Source organism: Haliotis cracherodii, unplaced genomic scaffold (assembly GCF_022045235.1).
Source record: "Haliotis cracherodii isolate W230 unplaced genomic scaffold, xgHalCrac1.p SCAF_16, whole genome shotgun sequence".
Classification (NCBI taxonomy): Eukaryota; Metazoa; Mollusca; class Gastropoda; order Lepetellida; family Haliotidae; genus Haliotis; species Haliotis cracherodii.
This window is the reverse complement of record NW_027266271.1, coordinates 32,254,289-32,273,969: the sequence shown is the minus strand read 5'-3', so window position 1 is coordinate 32,273,969 and position 19,681 is coordinate 32,254,289. Positions and strand designations below refer to the sequence as shown.

The 19,681-nt window shown below is 44.2% G+C and overlaps 1 protein-coding gene across 1 annotated transcript in view; it reads right to left on the bottom strand.

Moving 5' to 3' along the window:
• LOC139464083 (kalirin-like) overlaps positions 1–12,044 on the bottom strand; it is a 90,323-nt gene extending 78,279 nt beyond the window's left edge. Inside the window, exons 1-2 of the mRNA XM_071245637.1 lie at positions 11,285–12,044; positions 8,029–8,708 (exon numbers count right to left, since the gene is read on the bottom strand). Of these exons, the coding sequence (XP_071101738.1) occupies positions 8,029–8,214 (186 nt within the window). The 5' untranslated portion in view covers positions 8,215–8,708; positions 11,285–12,044. The remainder of the gene's footprint in view (positions 1–8,028; positions 8,709–11,284) is intronic.
• Positions 12,045–19,681: the final 7,637 nt, after the last annotated feature.

The following is a 19,681-nucleotide window of genomic DNA, read 5'->3' as shown; positions in this document are numbered from 1 at the left end:
TCACCATTGGGAGAATGTACAAACTATCACAGATAATGCCAACCTAATAATTAATGTTGTCCTCATAACACTACACAGCCAGAAGTGTAGGTCTAGGAGTGGGATCCACCTGTTCAGTGTATCTGACCACTGTTTTTGACCACTGTGTGTGACCACTGTGTGTGACCACTGATTACCCAGGCAGAAGGCCTGTGTCTCTGGTCCAGACTGTACCCAACTTGTGGCTGGAGCCGTGGCTGCAGGTCAGGCCTGGACATCACAGGCTGGGATGTCTGTCTACACGGTAGTCCGCTACACCACAGCGCACTGCTTCTTCAACACAACCAGAGAGCCACCAGTTTCTATGTCAGCACCATATCCTCCTGTAGCTGGCAGCCTCCCATATGTCTGCGATGTAGATGATGACTCTGGCAGCAGCGGAGGACGATGATACAGCAACAGCAGCAGCCGTTGATGGAGGGAGACGGCAGAGGTGGTGGCAGTATGGCAGTCCACACGCAGGGTACATTAGACTGTGACACTCACTCAATTACCCAGCTGGCTGCTGTAGTCTGCCTGTCCTGCCCCTCCTGTAGGCTCAGCTATAAATATCCACTTCAACCACTCTAAGAATATTCCGCCTGATACAAAGTGTAGCTGCAGCAGAGGGAGAGATTATTTTCCCGTATTTCCTTCATTTCTTGCCCAAGTATTCTCCCTTAGCCTCTTTCTGGAAAACCATTCAGGATTTATTTGTGTTCAATGTATTCAAGGTACTGTCTTTTCGGAACAGTCAAGTCTGCGATAGAATAATCAATCAATAAATTTTCCTAACATATTAATGGCTTCACATGAAGGCATGGCTGTCAACTGATTTGTCACTGGACAGTGATTTTCTCCCCACTTGACTGTGTCAAATACAGCACCATCTAATGTATAACAAAATATGCACATACATTTCAACATGAGGCTTGACACTGAGACATCAATCAGATTGGTAACAAACACAAAAACAAAATCCTTGAAACTGATTAAAGATACTGGACCCTGCACTTTGTTGAGGAGATGCACACTATAGCAATAGATTGAGCTCCCACCTATCAGCACATCCAAGATTCTATAGACAGGGAACTACGATGACATCGTCATTATCAGTAGCTCCGTTCCTGGCAGATTTTCTATACAGCACAAAACACATAAGCAATGTTTCCCCATGCACTCTATCAAAAAACAACACATCCTCGAGAAAATCTTACTGAAAAATCTGAAAAAATCTTACATCTATAAAGTGGAAATATATTCAGAATGTTTCATTTATTTTTCTTTCGGACGTAACCATCGGATAACACCCAATGTTGATGTTGTTCTGTCAGCAATCCACCACTGCAAGTTTCTGGTGTCAAACCGAGAAATCTCATCCACCCAGTGGAATACCTCAGTAATCAGTGCCCCGTGCTAATCCAGTGCGTGGTCAGTGTGAGGCCAGTGTGAGGTAAGTGTGAGGCAGTGTGAGGTCAGTGTGAGGCCAGTGTGAGGTCAGTGTGAGGTCAGTGTTGGGCCAGTGTGAGGTCAGTGTGAGGCCAGTGTGAGGTCAGTGTCGGGCCAGTGTGAGGTCAGTGTGTGGTCAGTGTTGGGCCAGTGTGAGGTCAGTGTGAGGCCAGTGTGAGGTCAGTGTTGGGCCAGTGTGAGGTCAGTGTGAGTCCAGTGTGAGGTCAGTGTGTGGTCAGCGTTGGGCCAGTGTTGGGCCAGTGTGAGTCCAGTGCGTGGCCATTACAAGTCCAGTGCGTGGACAGTGTGAGGCCAGTGTGAGGTCAATGTTCGGCCAGTGTGAGTCCAGTGCGTGGCCAGTACAAGTCCAGTGCGTGGACAGTGTGAGGCCAGTGTGAGGTCAGTGTTAGGTCAGTGTTGGGCCAGTGTGAGTCCAGTGCGTGGCCAGTGCATGGTCAGTGTGAGTCCAGTGAGTGGCCAGTGCAAGGCCAGTGTGAGTTCAGTGTGTGGCCAGTGCGAGGCCAGTATGAGTCCAGTGTGTAGTCAGTGGGAGATCAATGTTGGGCCGTTGTGAGTCCAGTGTGTGGCCAGTGCAAGGCCAGTGCGAGTCCAGGGTGTAGTCAGTGTGTAGTCAGTGGGAGGTCAATGTTGGGCCGTTGTGAGTCCAGTGTGTGGCCAGTGCGAGGCCAGTATGAGTCCAGTGTGTAGTCAGTGGGAGGTCAATGTTGGGCCGTTGTGAGTCCAGTGTGTGGCCAGTGCAAGGCCAGTGCTAATCCAGTGTGTGGCCAGTGCAAGGCCAGAGGGAGTCCAGTATGTGTCCAGTGTGTGCTCAGTGCGAAGCCAGTTTGTTTGTTTGTTTGTTGCTTAACGCCACACTCAGCAATATTATCATGATATAACATTTATACAACATTTCATATAATTATAGTTAAGCAAGTAATACATATCATCAGGTAAAATGCATATACAAAATATCAGTAGTTTCAGTCATAGCTTTTTAGATAGATGTTAGTCTAAGGTAACGAGAACACATCTCCTAGACATACTATTCAATAAGACAGAAGTTATGTCTACATAGTTTAATAGATTTAAAGCTTTCAGATAAATACTAGCCTAAGGTATCGAGATCCCATCTCCCAGACATAATATCCAATAAGACAAAAGATATGTCTACATAGTCTTAAGGATTGCCTAGAACTTTTTATTTAAGTAAATCTGTCATCACCTATAGTAGAATAACATTCAGCAATTACTTCAATTTAGACTCATTAAGGATACATGCTCATCTATAGTGATACCATAATCTCTTTCCAAGCACCCAGTAAATATGTCACCAAGATTTGCAACAAGACTAATTCGCCCAAGAAAACCAGCACGCCATTTGGAAAGTTTTGTTCATCCGAACAGAAACATAATAATATTCTAGCTATATGACGGCGGTCTGTAAATAATCAAGTCTGGACCAGACAATCCAATGATTGATATCATGAGCATCAACTTGAGTCCAGTGTGTGGCAAGTGCGAGGCCAGTGCCAGGCCAGTGCCAGGCCAGTGTGTGGTCAGTGCGAGGCCATTGTGTGGTCAGTGTTTGGCCAGTGTGTGGTCAGTGCGAGGCCATTGTGTAGTCAGTGTGAGGCCAGTGCGAGGCCAGTTTGATGCCAGTATGATGCTAGTGTGTGGCCAGTGCGAGGCCAGTGTGTAGTCAGTGTGAGTTCAGTGTGTGGTCAGTGTTTGGCCAGTGTGTGGTCAGTGTGTGGTCAGTGTTTGGCCAGTGTGTGGTCAGTGTGAGGCCATTGTGTAGTCAGTGTGAGGCCAGTGCGAGGCCAGTATGATGCCAGTGTGTGGCCAGTGTGTAGTCAGTGTGAGTTCAGTGTGTGGCCAGTGTGAGGCCAGTGCGAGGCCACTGCGAGGCCATTGTGTAGTCAGTGTGAGGCCAGTGCGAGGCCAGTTTGTGGCCAGTATGATGCCAGTGTGTAGCCGGTGCAAGTCCAGTGTGTGGTCGGTGAGTGGCCAGTGCAAAGCCAGTATTTGGTCAGTGCTTTGTCAGTGTGAGGCTAGTGTGTAGTCAGGGTGAGTTCAGTGTGTGGTCAATGTAAGGCCAGTGTGTGGTCAGTGTGAGGCCATTGTGTAGTCAGTGTGAGGCCAGTATGATGCCAGTGTGTGGCCAGTGTGAGGCCAGTGTGTAGTCAGTGTGTGGTCAGTGTAAGGCCAGTGTGTAGTCAGTGCGAGGCCAGTGTGTAGTCAGTGTGTGGTCAGTGTGAGGCCAGTGTGTAGTCAGTGTGTGGTCAGTGTGAGGCCAGTGTGTAGTCAGTGTGTGGTCAGTGTGAGGCCAGTGTGTAGTCAGTGTGTGGTCAGTGTGAGGCCAGTGTGTAGTCAGTGCGAGGCCAGTGTGTAGTCAGTGTGTGGTCAGTGTGAGGCCAGTGTGTAGTCAGTGTGTGGTCAGTGTAAGGCCAGTGTGTAGTCAGTGCGAGGCCAGTGTGTAGTCAGTGTGTGGTCAGTGTGAGGCCAGTGTGTAGTCAGTGTGTGGTCAGTGTGAGGCCAGTGTGTAGTCAATGTGAGGCCACTGCGAGGCCATTCTGTAGTCAGTGTGAGGCCAGTGCGAGGCCAGTTTGTGGCCAGTATGATGCCAGTGTGTGGCCAGTGCAAGTCCAGTGTGTGGTCAGTGCTGAGCCAGAGTGAGGCTAGTGTGTGGCCAGAGTGAGGCTAGTGTGTGGCCAGTGCAAAGCCAGTGTTTGGTCAGTGCTTAGTCAGTCTGAGGCTAGTGTGTGGCCAGTGCGAGGTCAGTGTGTGGCCAGTTATTAGCAGCGAGTCCAGTTTGTGGCCAGTGCGAGGCCAGTGTGAGGTCAGCGCGTGGCCAGTGTGAGTCCAGTGTGTGTCCAGTGAGCCCAGTATGAGGCCAGTGTGAGGTCAAAGTTGGGCCAGTGTGAGGTCAGTGTGAGGCCAGTGTGACCCCAGTACGAGGCCAGTGTGAGGTCAATGTTGGGCCAGTGTGATGTCAGTGTGAAGCCAGAATGAGGACAGTGTGACCCCAGTATGAGACCAGTGTGAGAAGCATTATAGGAATTATGTAATCAATATTGCGTGTATAGCTACCAGGTGTGAAGAAATAGTTTCAAATGCAATTTAAATGCAGTACTATCGTTGAAACAGCGGGGGTGCATTAGAATCACAACACAGCCACTACTGGAACCGAAAGCATCAGCAACTGAACACATTCGGGCATATCCGTTAAATTTCGCACTTCGCTGAACAACAACAACACTTAGTGTCACCACAGAGTGCGAAACATGACAGAGCAGTAGCAGAGAAGAGAAACAGGGAAGTGTCTTAATCAACAGACCAGAGAATGTAATTCTAATTAATGTTAAGTTAATGTGCATTGAACTTAAATCATAATTCCCCTTTGATACAGATTATTCATTTTCAGCAAAAATGTATTCTGTATGCATTATAGATGGATTTTGATGGGAGTCAAATGGAAAGCTTATGAGTCATAGAGCTAGATAAATGACCTCCCCATAATGTCATTCACAGTCTCAGAACTAGAAATAATATTTGCCTAATAGTTACTGATATAACAAGTGGATGGATGCGAGAGATGCCAGACGTCTTCAGCATGCTTGGAGACCATACCTGACTACTGCATATTTATTTGCGATAACTGATACAAGAAAACACGTGTCCCATTACATATAATAAATTCTAACAAACAAACAAGCATATGAATACTGGTTGCTCAATGCCATGGATTTTAGGCTTTATAGTCAAGGCTTCGAGTCAGACTTACCAAAAGAAATTACTTCACTTGTCGCTTACTTGTTTATCGCTGTGTCCCGAATACATATACTATGCGAACGAAAAGGAACAGTATCGGATTTGACAGCGGTAATTATGGCAGCGGAATATCTGCACAGCCACTATTGGAAACTTGGACTAAGCGGAATAACTTTGACTGTCCGTCCAAAGCTGATCTTAGTTAAGTGACACCTTTTGCACCATACATCAGTATACCCATTCATCACGTGTGTGATTATACATCCCCTTCTTTACTTGCTTCTCCATCAATGTCACCCCACATAAACATCCTACTGCCTGTATACATACACTCCTCGTTACCTAGTTCAACCAGCAAAATTTTTCTTCCAAAAGTTATTTTAATTATTCACAATGTCAAAATCAAAAGTGACGTTTCACACATTCTTCAATGTATGCAATGTTGTCATTTTTGTAGCATTAACAGGAATAGCGGAATCTGTCTGTGTACAGTGGCCAAGAATCACAAGGTACACGTCAAAACAAGTCCAACATATCAACCAATGAAACTATTTGTCACACACAGCTGCACTGATAGCATTGGGCAACGCTCCAAAATAGGTTTGTTTCAGAGGACATCTGTCTGGGGTATAACTGAGACCATGATCTCTGTGTAGGGTATAACTGAGACCAGGACATCTGTCTGGGGTATAACTGAGACCATGACATCTCTCTGGGGTATAACTGAGACCAGGACATCTGTCTGGGGTATAACTGAGACCAGGACATCTGTCTGGGGTATAACTGAGACCAGGACATCTGTCTGGGGCAGGGGTCTGGAAACTGTCATATGCGCCGGACATGTCTGATTGGGAATCTCAAATGTCCGGTTTAAAATATTGCTTACCGGACATTTAAATTTTTCTGTCCGGACATTTTAAAAAGTATTGTCCGGACATTCTTAAATTTTGACCGGACGTAATCAACAGTTGTTGTCTGCAGTTGTAACACAATGAAGATTATCTACACTGACAAGCTTTGTTTGTTTTGATTGCTGTAAATACATTGTACCTACATGATAGTCCAATCGGTCAATCACTGTAATAGGCAATAAACTGAGTTGACACTGATTAATCGAGGATTAATTCCTGAGAACATCTTGTTAATTTGAGTAAAATGTGTTTTCAACTGTACATAGATACCTTGCATCATCGATGTACCTCATTATCCTCACAATGCTACGATACGTAACCTCAGACAAGAAGCGAAAGCGTGACGACAGCCAGTCGACCGATGCAAATCAGTCGAGCGGATCTGCCAAACCCTCAAAGTCTGAATGATCATTTTGTAAGTCGTGGCTAACGACTTTCACTTGGTTGACATACAATGAGGATTTGCAGATTTTATTGTTTTCAGTAGCTAGTCGTATATTGAATCTTGATTGACCGCCATTTTGCTTTCTGTGACGATCGATACCAAATTTTTTTATGGTCAATAATTAAGAACAGATGAAAAAAGTATACAAATAACTATTGCTATCAACGATATTTTAGTATTTATGATTATATTATCTGTCTTGTTTATAAATAATGTTTAGTTTTAAAAAAAACTTTTCCCGTGAGGTCACGTGATAACCAAATATGGGATAATAGTCTCAATCCAAATGTTACAACGTGTACACTTGAGCAGAATCATGAATATTTTTTAGACCGTTCACTACGTTAACAGATCGTTATTATAACAGAAACAAACGTATGTTTTCCATATATATCTAAAATGATATTATTTGTTACTAATTGTCCGGTGAATTAAACAATTTAAATTGAAACAATTCATAATTCATCATATTATGAATACGTAACAACTTGTTATGTGTGTGTAAAAAGTCGTACTAAAATACGCTATTTGCAGGGGGCATGGCCTAAATGCAAATGTCCGATTGGGATTTTAAATTTTCCGGACCCCTGGTGTGGGGTATAACTGAGATCAGGACATCTGTCTGGGGTATAACTGAGACCAGGACATCTGTCTGGGGTATAACTGAGACCAGGACATCTGTCTGGAGTATAACTGAGCAGTGTAATGCTATTTGGGCATGGTATCATCGAATGTTTCCTCCATCCTATCAACAAGATTGAAGTAACCTAGACTCTCATCCTGACATAACAACCAAGTCTGTCACTCAATAATTCCTCACATCTGGTTTTCAGATCAGGACTTCAGGACGGATGAGTCTGCCTCACCACCTTCATGCTCACATCAGTGTGTGAAGGAGTTAGCACAAACAGCAATATTACAGCTATAGATGTCACTTAACACAGGAGCCAGGATTGGTCAGTGGTCCGTCAATCGAACATACATGTATAATCTGTCAGTCCAAGTACAAGAACACACAATCAATCAGTCCTTATTGGAATACCGGGGACATAGTCTGTGGCCAGCTGCAACAAGGACACAGTATAGAGCATACTCTAGGAAACTCGGACCATCTGAGATAAAACTGCTTATGTTTGTACCGGAGGTGGGTTGAACAATAACCATAATTGTAAGGAGAAACAGTATGATACCAAACTGATCACAAACCATGCACAGAAGCTCTTGTGTCTGAATTTGTGATGAGACTATATTTACATCCATGAACTAACACGAGATATTGTATGACTGTGTTAAGTGAAGTAAAAACCTTCAATGAATGTGGGACAAATTTAAGTAAATAGCAGAGACAGAAAAGTCAAGTAGAATTAGGCGATCAACAAACTATAATTGGTTATTTTCTCAACTGTAAAACTGGGAGAAGACTGGTCTCACCCCTGAGGACTTGGTGACATCGTAAGGGCGAGCACTCTCTGGGAAGTCATCGGACTCACCCACCATGCACGAACACAACTTGGCTATGGACATCTTATGCCGCGTCTTCTTTCTCCGTTTGCCCAACATCACGCCAACTTGAATTTGTTTCCACGACTTTGATGGTGTGGGGAAAACCCCTGGCATGCTGGGGGACGTAGCCTCAAACCCAGACGCCAGTCAGACCTCTGAGATGTACTAATCCATGTGTGTTTACATACAAGTTATTTATAAATGATTACGTTCAATAACTATGCCAACATCTCCACGCAGGTGGGCACACGCTGACACTTCTCCGTGGTGATCACTGCATTACGTCTCCTCTCTCACAAATCTACCTCCTACATAAACAAGATAAAGTTTGGTTCTTTACACAAAACATATCCATTCCAATCCACTGCCCTGTTTTCAGCATGCACATAATACTCCTGGTTGTGTTCCTATTGAGCTGGAGAGAGCAGTCGGTGCATCTACGACTGACAGCGGGCCACAGCTGCCCCGGGTGCCTGTCCTGTCAGTAACACAGTCTGCAGAATTCTTCTAGACATCAATATGAAGATATCCACGTCCAAATCTTGATATTCCAAAACCAGTGGTAAATCCTTGTTGTCATAGCAACAATATGTTCCCACCAATGTCACCTGTGGCAAATAATGTATATTAGTAATTTGGAGAACATACTGATGAAGATGGAGATTATATGTCAACATTGGTATTATCTTATCGACACCAACAAGCCAGATGTCACTCACATATTACTAGCTGGAGTTGGTACACACTATAATGCCTATAATGAGTTTTCTCCTCTCTGAAGGAATGTAGTATCACTTCTCATCTACATTTAATCCTAAGTACAAGGTGTATCATAATAAACAATTAACTGACATTGATAAATCCAAGAAGATACTTGATCCTACAATACTGTGCATTGTGACATGTTCCTCCCACTGACTCTGCCATACTGTCCGGTCAACTCCACACAAGCCTAGTACATACTCTTGCTCTCACACCCTGATCATACAGTAATCGGGCAGCAAGCAGTATAACTCACTGCCAAAAGAGTGAGTGAGTGAGTGAGTTGGGTTTAACGCCGCTTTAAATAGTATTCCAGTTATATCACGGCGTGTCAGCTTAACGTGGGAAGAAAGTCCCAAGTGATGCAGGTCTTAGAAGTTTACCACTTCGGTGAAACCCACGAGGACGGGTATGGTGCTGACAAAATTAGAAACACAATCAGGGCGAACTAGGATTCGAACCCACAATCATAGGTTTCTGGCGTGCCCAGGGAACCAACCAAAAGAAGTGTGAACCATAGAAACATTTAGAGAAGTATGTACGTTAAGAAGAAATGTTTCCATTATGTACCACTTAATGACAAAACTAACAATCAGTCAAGTGTTACCATGGAGTGAAATTATTCTTATCACGATATGCTGCACGTGATCTATGACATCACATGTGATGCGTTGATGAGCATCGGTTCACACAACATACCAGTAAGTTTGTATGTGCATCAAACCAATCGAATATCTCTTGAATATGAGTAATCTTCATGTATTAAGCAACAATGTATGATATTCAAGTTTCTTTTGGCGGTGAATATATATATTGACTGATCATACATGGGTTGGGTTGGGTTGGGTAGGGATGGGTGTGGCCGTAAGTGTGTGGGTTCAGGGGGAGCACATATAAACATGTGTATACAGACATGAGGGTCCATGTAGCCATTTATACAGTCAACGTTAATATGTCTACAATCGACAATACAGACATATACACCTTATAAGAATGTCAACAATGACAGAAGGTTTGAACAATGAGTTTGCCTAAACACGGAGAGTGAGGCACATTATACATGTTATATACCTGCAGGTGTATATCCATGGTGAGTGAGGCACATTATACATGTTATATACCTGCAGGTGTATATCCATGGAGAGTGAGGCACATTATACATGTTATATACCTGTAGGTGTATATCCACGGTGAGTGAGGCACATTACACATGTTATATACCTGCAGGTGTATATCCACTGTGGGTGAGACACATTATACATGTTATAGACCTGCAGGTGTACATCCATGGAGAGTGAGGCACATTATACATGTTATATACCTGCAGGTGTATATCCACGGTGAGTGAGGCACATTATACATGTTATATACATGCAGGTGTATATCCATGGAGAGTGAGGCACATTATACATGTTATATACCTGTAGGTGTATATCCACGGTGAGTGAGGCACATTATACATGTTATATACCTGCAGGTGTATATCCACTGTGGGTGAGACACATTATACATGTTATATACCTGCAGGTGTACATCCATGGAGAGTGAGGCACATTATACATGTTATATACCTGCAGGTGTATATCCACGGTGAAAAGGCACATTATACATGTTATATACCTGCAGGTGTATATCCACGGTGAGTGAGGCACATTATACATGTTATATACCTGCAGGTGTATATTAATGGAGAGTGAGGCACATTATACATGTTATATACCTGCAGGTGTATATCCACTGTGGTTGAGGCACATTATACATGTTATATACCTGCAGGTGTATATCCACTGTGGGTGAGGCACATTATACATGTTATATACCTGCAGGTGTATATCCATGGAGAGTGAGGCACATTATACATGTTATATACCTGCAGGTGTATATCCACGGTGAGTGAGGCACATTATACATGTTATATACATGCAGGTGTATATCCATGGAGGGTGAGGCACATTATACTATTTTATATACCTGCAGGTGTATATCCACAGAGAGTGAGGCACATTATACATGTTATACACCTGCAGGTGTATATCAACGGAGGGTGAGGCACATTATACATGTTATATACCTGCAGGTGTATATCCATGGAGAGTGAGGCACATTATACATGTTATACACCTGCAGGTGTATATCAACGGTGAGTGAGGCACACTATACATGTTATATACATGCAGGTGTATATCCATGGAGGGTGAGGCACATTATACTATTTTATATACCTGCAGGTGTATATCCACAGAGAGTGAGGCACATTATACATGTTATACACCTGCAGGTGTATATCAACGGAGGATGAGGCACATTATACATGTTATATACCTGCAGGTGTATATCCACGGAGAGTGAGGCACATTATACATGTTATACACCTGCAGGTGTATATCAACGGAGGATGAGGCACATTATACATGTTATATACCTGCAGGTGTATGTCCAAAACATGGCTTCTGTGTGCTGTCCTATTGCGAGCACAGCACAATGTTGTCAAGGCAAGAGGGTCACACTGTGTTTATGGCAGGGTGTGAGATGCAGCACAGGGGCTGGAGGAAGGGGATGAGGCTACTGACTGAGGAGAAGACGCAGCAGCAGGGTGACTTCATGGGGAGGGAACTCAACACTGCCAGAGCCAAGCCACCATGTCCTCCATCATACACAGCACAGTACACAGCCAGATACCAGATGCACCAGGCGTCGGTGCTGCCGTCCACATCACTGTTCCAACACAACCTGTAACTCTTCAGCAACATCCACTGCTTGCTCAACTTGATCAATTATTAGTTGCCATGGTGAGAAAAAATTGTGCCTAATTTGAGCGACCTGTGGCCAGTCAGCTGTCTGCAGCAGCCACGGAGTACTCAGCCAGATCTCGCTCACTCAGCGTTCCCTCGCTGGCCACAAATGTCCCAGCAAGCTGGCCCTATTGAAGCCATTCTTTCACACGTCTCATTCCCAACTTGTGCTCCGACTTGAGATCAATAAAGCCTAACAACACAGACAAGCAGAGAAAAAAGCAGGGCAGAGTGACATTGTCTTCCTCCAAGACCTGGGCCAGCCTGGAGCCAATCAACTCACGGCAAATTGTCCTGTGGCCACTGAACACAAGCTTCCAGGATCAATTCCATGATACAGGGATATAGTACTGTTCACCACAGTCCAGGTGATGACGCTGACAAGGAAAATGGGTCATAATGGGAAAGACATTATGTGACAGATGTGACACACTTGTCAGCCAATCTGATCTGTGACAACATACATGAAAGACCTCTGCCACAACTATCGCAACACCGGAACACACAACCTCCCATAGAGGTTGACAAACAACCGGTTCGCAGGCACAAGTCTGCATTGAGACATGACCGTACAAGTGTTGGTGTTTGTGTCAGATGAATCGGACATCGCTAACAGTTGTGTGACTCCATCCATATTGCTATTTTAATGATCAGACACAGTGGGGAATCAATACACTGCCTACATCTGTTCAACATAAACTTCAACACTGGGTTTAGTGGCAGCTGCACACTTCATGAGCAGAACATACAGACTGCAGTTTACAATGTAGTAAGTCTGACCTTGGCCGCCAACAATGCAGTGACTGAAGGTATGGGTTTTACACAGTGGTTTGCAAATATCACAACAGTATCACAGCTGAATCCTAACTTCATTAAAGTGAAGCCAGTCTGAAACCAGTGTGCACACTGGAGGATTAAGACAGACGCTACAGATGGCAGGCACTACAGATGACAGACACTACATATGGCAGACACTACAGATGACAGACACTACAGATGGCAGACACTACAGATGGCAGACACTACAGATGACAGACACTACAGATGACAGACACTATAGATGGCAGACACTACAGATGGCAGGCACTACAGATGACAGACACTACAGATGACAAACACTACAGATGGCAGACACTACAGATGGCAGACACTACAGATGACAGGCACTACAGATGACAGACACTACACATGGCAGACACTACAGATGACAGACACTACAGATGACAGACACTACAGATGACAAACACTACAGATGGCAGACACTACACATGGCAGACACTACAGATGACAGACACTACAGATGACAGACACTACACATGGCAGACACTACAGATGACAGACACTACAGATGACAGACACTACAGATGGCAGGCACTACAGATGGCAGGCTCTACAGATGACAGACACTACAGATGGCAGGCACTACAGATGACAGACACTACAGATGGCAGACACTACAGATGGCAGACACTACAGATGACAGACACTACAGATGGCAGGCACTACACATGGCAGACACTACAGATGACAGACACTACAGATGACAGACACTACAGATGACAGACACTACAGATGACAGACACTACACATGGCAGACACTACAGATGACAGACACTACAGATGACAGACACTACACATGGCAGACACTACAGATGACAGACACTACAGATGACAGACACTACAGATGACAGACACTACACATGGCAGACACTACAGATGACAGACACTACAGATGACAGACACTATAGATTACAGACACTACAGATGACAGACACTACACATGGCAGACACTACAGATGGCAGACACTACAGATGACAGACATTAAACACAGCTTGCTGTTTTACAGCAACACAGAAAACATGCCTTTTATTTGCAATGTGTCTTGATTAACTGCATACAGAATCCACATAATGGTGTGGCGATGGCCATCAGTCAGTCCTGTGTCTCAGCCACCGGAGCCTCGTCACTATGCTGCCATCACATTAGCTATTACTACTGGTCATTCAGCTATTTTGAAAGCCGATCTTATCCATTTACGACCAATTGCTCGAAAACAAGCCATCACATATTACAGAGTTCTAAAGACATTGAATGTATGTCTACAGATGGACCAAGCTAGTGATTATATAGAGAATTTCACCCAAGTGTCTTTTGATATCAAACATATCAACACGAGTTGATAAAAGCGGAAAAGATTTTGGCACTTTTATCAACGAGTGTTGATATAATTGATATCAAAAGACACGAGGGTGAGATTTTTTTATCATCCAACATCATTCTTCAAACTTTTTCAGTTTGCAGACAGTAATTAGCAGTGTTTTCAGTGTAAAAAGTGCTGCTAACAACTTCAGTAGCAGAGCCATTAGTGATTTCATTTGATAGTGACGTCATGGTAACCAGTAATGTCACAATGGTCTGCAAAGCATTGTGATGCAATTTCATTGCAGCGATATCTACAGTGTAGATATCGCTTGATCTCATCCATGCTACATCTCCTGTGGGAGCCAGTTTTGGATGATAAATTTGCTTAAGTCACAGTAAGTAGTCTGTCTCCCAGACCCTAGACAGTAAAACGAAAAAGCAAGTCTAGATTGCCTCAGCTCTAGGGTCCCTGAAATTAAGGTATGTTCTGGGCTCCATTTGGATTTTATTTATTTTGTAGACATATATTTATTATAAATAAGATAACCTTATTTCTGGGGCTACATAGCTGCTTTATGATCGAAACAAAAATAAAGACCTCAGTTCTTCAGACATGATGGTCAGCAATGATAAACATAAACTGATGACTCATCAAATTCCGTGAACATGCATGGATGGATGCTCTTGATATCAACCACTGGCTTGTTTGGTTCAGCCTGCCATCATATGCCACACATCAGGAGTAGGCATGTGTGTTGCAGCCTTATCAAGACAGGGACATCAAGAGTAGGCATGTGTGTTGCAGCCTTATCAAGACAGGGACATCAGGAGTAGGCATGTGTGTTGCAGCCTTATCAAGACAGGGACATCAGGAGTAGGCATGTGTGTTGCAGCCTTATCAAGACAGGGACATCAAGAGTAGGCATGTGTGTTGCAGCCTTATCAAGACAGGGACATCAGGAGTAGGCATGTGTGTTGCAGCCTTATCAAGACAGGGACATCAAGAGTAGGCATCCTTAGTAAGCTTAAGTAATGAATGTGACAATCACAGTAAATTGTGAAACTTGAAGACATGACACATCCAGCCACAATGCTTGAAAGTGGTGGTGAGTTGCCCTGACTGAGGAATGAACTCTGTGTACTCCAAGATGCATGAGGCAGCACCAGCTGCAGCAGCCGACATTGTTGAGTCATGTACGACCACATGACCTGGGACAGATGTGGCACTACATCCATCTCCATCCAACTTGACCTGACTGCTGTCACGAGTCCCTCCATGCAGGCATCAGGTTTGCTTTGTTTGTTGTTTAACGCAGCACTCAGCAATATTCCAGCTATAATAATCGAGTCTGGACCAGACAATCCAGTGAATGATATCATGAGCATCGATTCACTCAATTGGGATCGATGACATGCATCAACCAGGCCAGCCAGCCTGACCACCCGATCCCGATAGTCGCCTCTTATGACAAGCATAGTCACCTTTTATGGCAAGCATTGGTTGTTGAAGACCTTGTCTACCCCGAATCTTCACGTAAACACATTTACCCTGCTGGTGTGGACCCAGAATAAACTGCCTCTATCATTACAGGGCATGTATGAACCACTACACAATACAGGGCCTCTATCACTACAGGGCGTGTATGGAGCACTACACAATACAGGGCCTCTATCTCTACAGGGTGTGTATGGAGCACTACACAATAAAGGGCCTCTATCACTACAGGGCATGTATGAACCACTACACAATACAGGGCCTCTATCACTACAGGGCGTGTATGGAGCACTACACAATACAGGGCCTCTATCTCTACAGGGTGTGTATGGAGCACTACACAATAAAGGGCCTCTATCTCTACAGGGCGTGTATGGAGCACTACACAATACAGGGCCTCTATCTATTATACAGGGCGTGTATGAACCACTACGCAATACAGGGCCTCTATCTCTACAGGGCGTGTATGGAGCACTACACAATACAGGGCCTCTATTCTCTACAGGGCGTGTATGAACCACTACACAATACAGGGCCTCTATCACTATTATACAGGGCCTCTATCACTACAGGGCGTGTATGGAGCACTACACAATACAGGGCCTCTATCACTATTATACAGGGCGTGTATGGAGCACTACACAATACAGGGCCTCTATCACTACAGGGTGTGTATGGAGAACTACACAATACAGGGCCTCTATCACTCCAGGGCATGTATGAACCACTACACAATAAAGGGCCTCTATCACTACAGGGCGTGTATGGAGCACTACACAATACAGGGCCTCTATCTATTATACAGGGCGTGTAAGGAGCACTACACAATACAGGGCCTCTATCACTACAGGGCGTGTATGGAGCACTACACAATACAGGGCCTCTATCTCTACAGGGCGTGTATGAACCACTACACAATACAGGGCCTCTATCACTATTATACAGGGCCTCTATCACTATTATACAGGGCGTGAATGGAGCACTACACAATACAGGGCCTCTATCACTATTATACAGGGCGTGTATGGAGCACTACACAATACAGGGCCTCTATCACTATTATACAGGGCGTGTATGGACATCAGTGCAGTCCTTGCTTCAGGTGTGAGATAGGCATATGAGCACATCAAAGAGGCAACATCCAGTTTAGTGTTATGAAATCATTACTTATGTCAGTCAAGTGTATGATGTAGGTGAGCAATGAAACCAATTGGCACCAAATCTGTTTGTGGAAGGGAAACTCAACCTTTAGCACTGGTAAAATGTTCATAAGTACAGAGCGACTTCTATGTCCTTGAGCGGTCTTGACACATGTAGGTATAATATATAATCTCTCAAAGTCCAGGGCCCAGTTGCACAAAGCTATCTTAGCGCTAAGGTGATCGTAACTAATGATAGTTGTAGCTCTTAGAGGGCTTTGTACAATGGTCACGTGATGTCTACCATTTAGACCTTTTTGACTCAAACATATCCCCAAAACAGTTGACATCCCAGGGCTGATGATACTGATGATAGGTACCTACATATCCCCAAAAAGGTTGACATCCCAGGGCTGATGATACAGATGATAGCTACCTACATATCCCCAAACTGTTGACATCCAAGGACTGATGATACAGATGATAGGTACCTACATATCCCCAAACTGTTGACATCCCAGGGCTGATGATACAGATGATAGGTACCTACATATCCCCAAAAAGTTGACATCCCACGGCTGATGATACAGGTGATAGGTACCTATATATCCCCGAACTGTTGACATCCAAGGACTGATGATACAGGTGATAGGTACCTATATATCCCCAAACTGTTGACATCCAAGGACTGATGATACAGATGATAGGTACCTATATATCCCCAAACTGTTGACATCCAAGGACTGATGATACAGATGATAGGTACCTATATATCCCCAAACTGTTGACATCCCAGGGCTGATGATACAGATGATAGGTACCTATATATCCCCAAACTGTTGACATCCCAGGGCTGATGATACAGGTGATAGGTACCTATATATCCCCAAACTGTTGACATCCCAGGGCTGATGATACAGGTGATAGGTACCTACATATCCCCGAACTGTTGACATCCAAGGACTGATGATACAGATGATAGGTACCTATATATCCCCAAACTGTTGACATCCAAGGACTGATGATACAGATGATAGGTACCTACATATCCCCAAACTGTTGACATCCCAGGGCTGATGATACAGGTGATAGGTACCTACATATCCCCAAACTGTTGACATCCCAGGGCTGATGATACAGATGATAGGTACCTACATATCCCCAAACTGTTGACATCCCAGGGTGGATGATACAGATGATAGGTACCTACATATCCCCAAAAAGGTTGACATCCCAGGGCTGATGATACAGATGATAGGTACCTATATATCCCCGAACTGTTGACATCCAAGGACTGATGATACAGATGATAGGTGCCTATATATCCCCAAACTGTTGACATCCAAGGACTGATGATACAGATGATAGGTACCTATATATCCCCAAACTGTTGACATCCCAGGGCTGATGATACAGGTGATAGGTACCTACATATCCCCAAACTGTTGACATCCCAGGGCTGATGATACAGATGATAGGTACCTATATATCCCCAAACTGTTGACATCCCAGGGCTGATGATACAGATGATAGGTACCTACATATCCCCAAACTGTTGACATCCCAGGGCTGATGATACAGAGTATAGGTACCTATATATCCCCAAACTGTTGACATCCAAGGACTGATGATACAGGTGATAGGTACCTACATATCCCCAAACTGTTGACATCCAAGGACTGATGATACAGGTGATAGGTACCTATATATCCCCAAACTGTTGACATCCCAGGGCTGATGATACAGATGATAGGTACCTACATATCCCCAAACTGTTGACATCCAAGGACTGATGATACAGATGATAGGTACCTATATATCCCCGAACTGTTGACATCCCAGGGCTGATGATACAGGTGATAGGTACCTATATATCCACGAACTGTTGACATCCCAGGGCTGATGATACAGATGATAGGTACCTACATATCCACGAACTGTTGACATCCCACGGCTGATGATACAGATGATAGGTACCTACATATCCCCAAACTGTTGACATCCCAGGGCTGATGATACAGATGATAGGTACCTACATATCCACGAACTGTTGACATCCCACGGCTGATGATACAGATGATAGGTACCTACATATCCCCAGACTGTTGACATCCCACGGCTGATGATACAGATGATAGGTACCTACATATCCACGAACTGTTGACATCCCACTGCTGATGATACTGATGATACAGATGATAGGTACCTACAGTTCTCTGTATAGGACAACAAATACCTGTATGCCCAAGTAGACAAGGGGAGGCCCTTGTCAGGGAACCTGAAGTCTAATTACCTGTCTGTTCATCACAGACACCAGGAGGAGGATCACCACAACCTTGAATACTTCCACACTAATCACACTGGCATGACATTACTCCTCCAGCCAGATGCTATCCCACTTGGTTCCCTCTTTGTCCAGTCATCCATGTGCAGTCATGCGTGTCCACAAACAACAAACCCAGGAGCCCATGACACCACCCTCCATCACCCATCACCCACAAGTCCTACCAGTATCACTGATCTACCGTAAACATGAATTATCCAACTATTAAATAAACATGATAAAATCAGCAGCTTCTAAAGTGTAACGGAATCGCATTGTTCCTCCCAGACAACTACCAGAGTCTGTGTGGGCCCGAATGTAAGGTAGGTGGTCCATGAAATAAGCTTAAATGCTGTTTCCTGTTATGTTCCTCTAGAGCCAGATCTAGGGATTAACTGTTACAGGAGAAGTTGGCTGTTCTTAACCAATGTTTGTTGACATGATTCTCAAGTCACTTTATGCACACAACTCTTTTCATATCTGTGAAGAAACTTGTCCATAAATAAATGCAGAGACTACGTTTTTGAAAACATCCCACGGTTACCTCTAGGAGCAGTAGAAGACGATCTGCCTTGGCTGTGAAACCCTCAAACTGAGTGAGTCTGCCCGAGTCTGCCCAAGTCTGCCGATCTGAGAACCACCACCTGACTTGGCTAATCTCACTACTGGCCAAAAGTCTGACCCAAATAATACAAATAATGTTCCGTGTTATGTGCCAGTGGTAACGGTTTGGCTGTATGTATTTACATGGAGAAAAGGCGTGCATTATACAAAGTATAATACAGTTTTAACAGTGATAACTTTCCAAGTATCTACATTTGCATCTTACTGCCATTAGATGACTAACAGATAGCCGACAGTGATGCTCTCTATGGACAAGAACCAAATCTACAGATCTTGTGAAGGGCCAGTGACACAGGAAAAGGT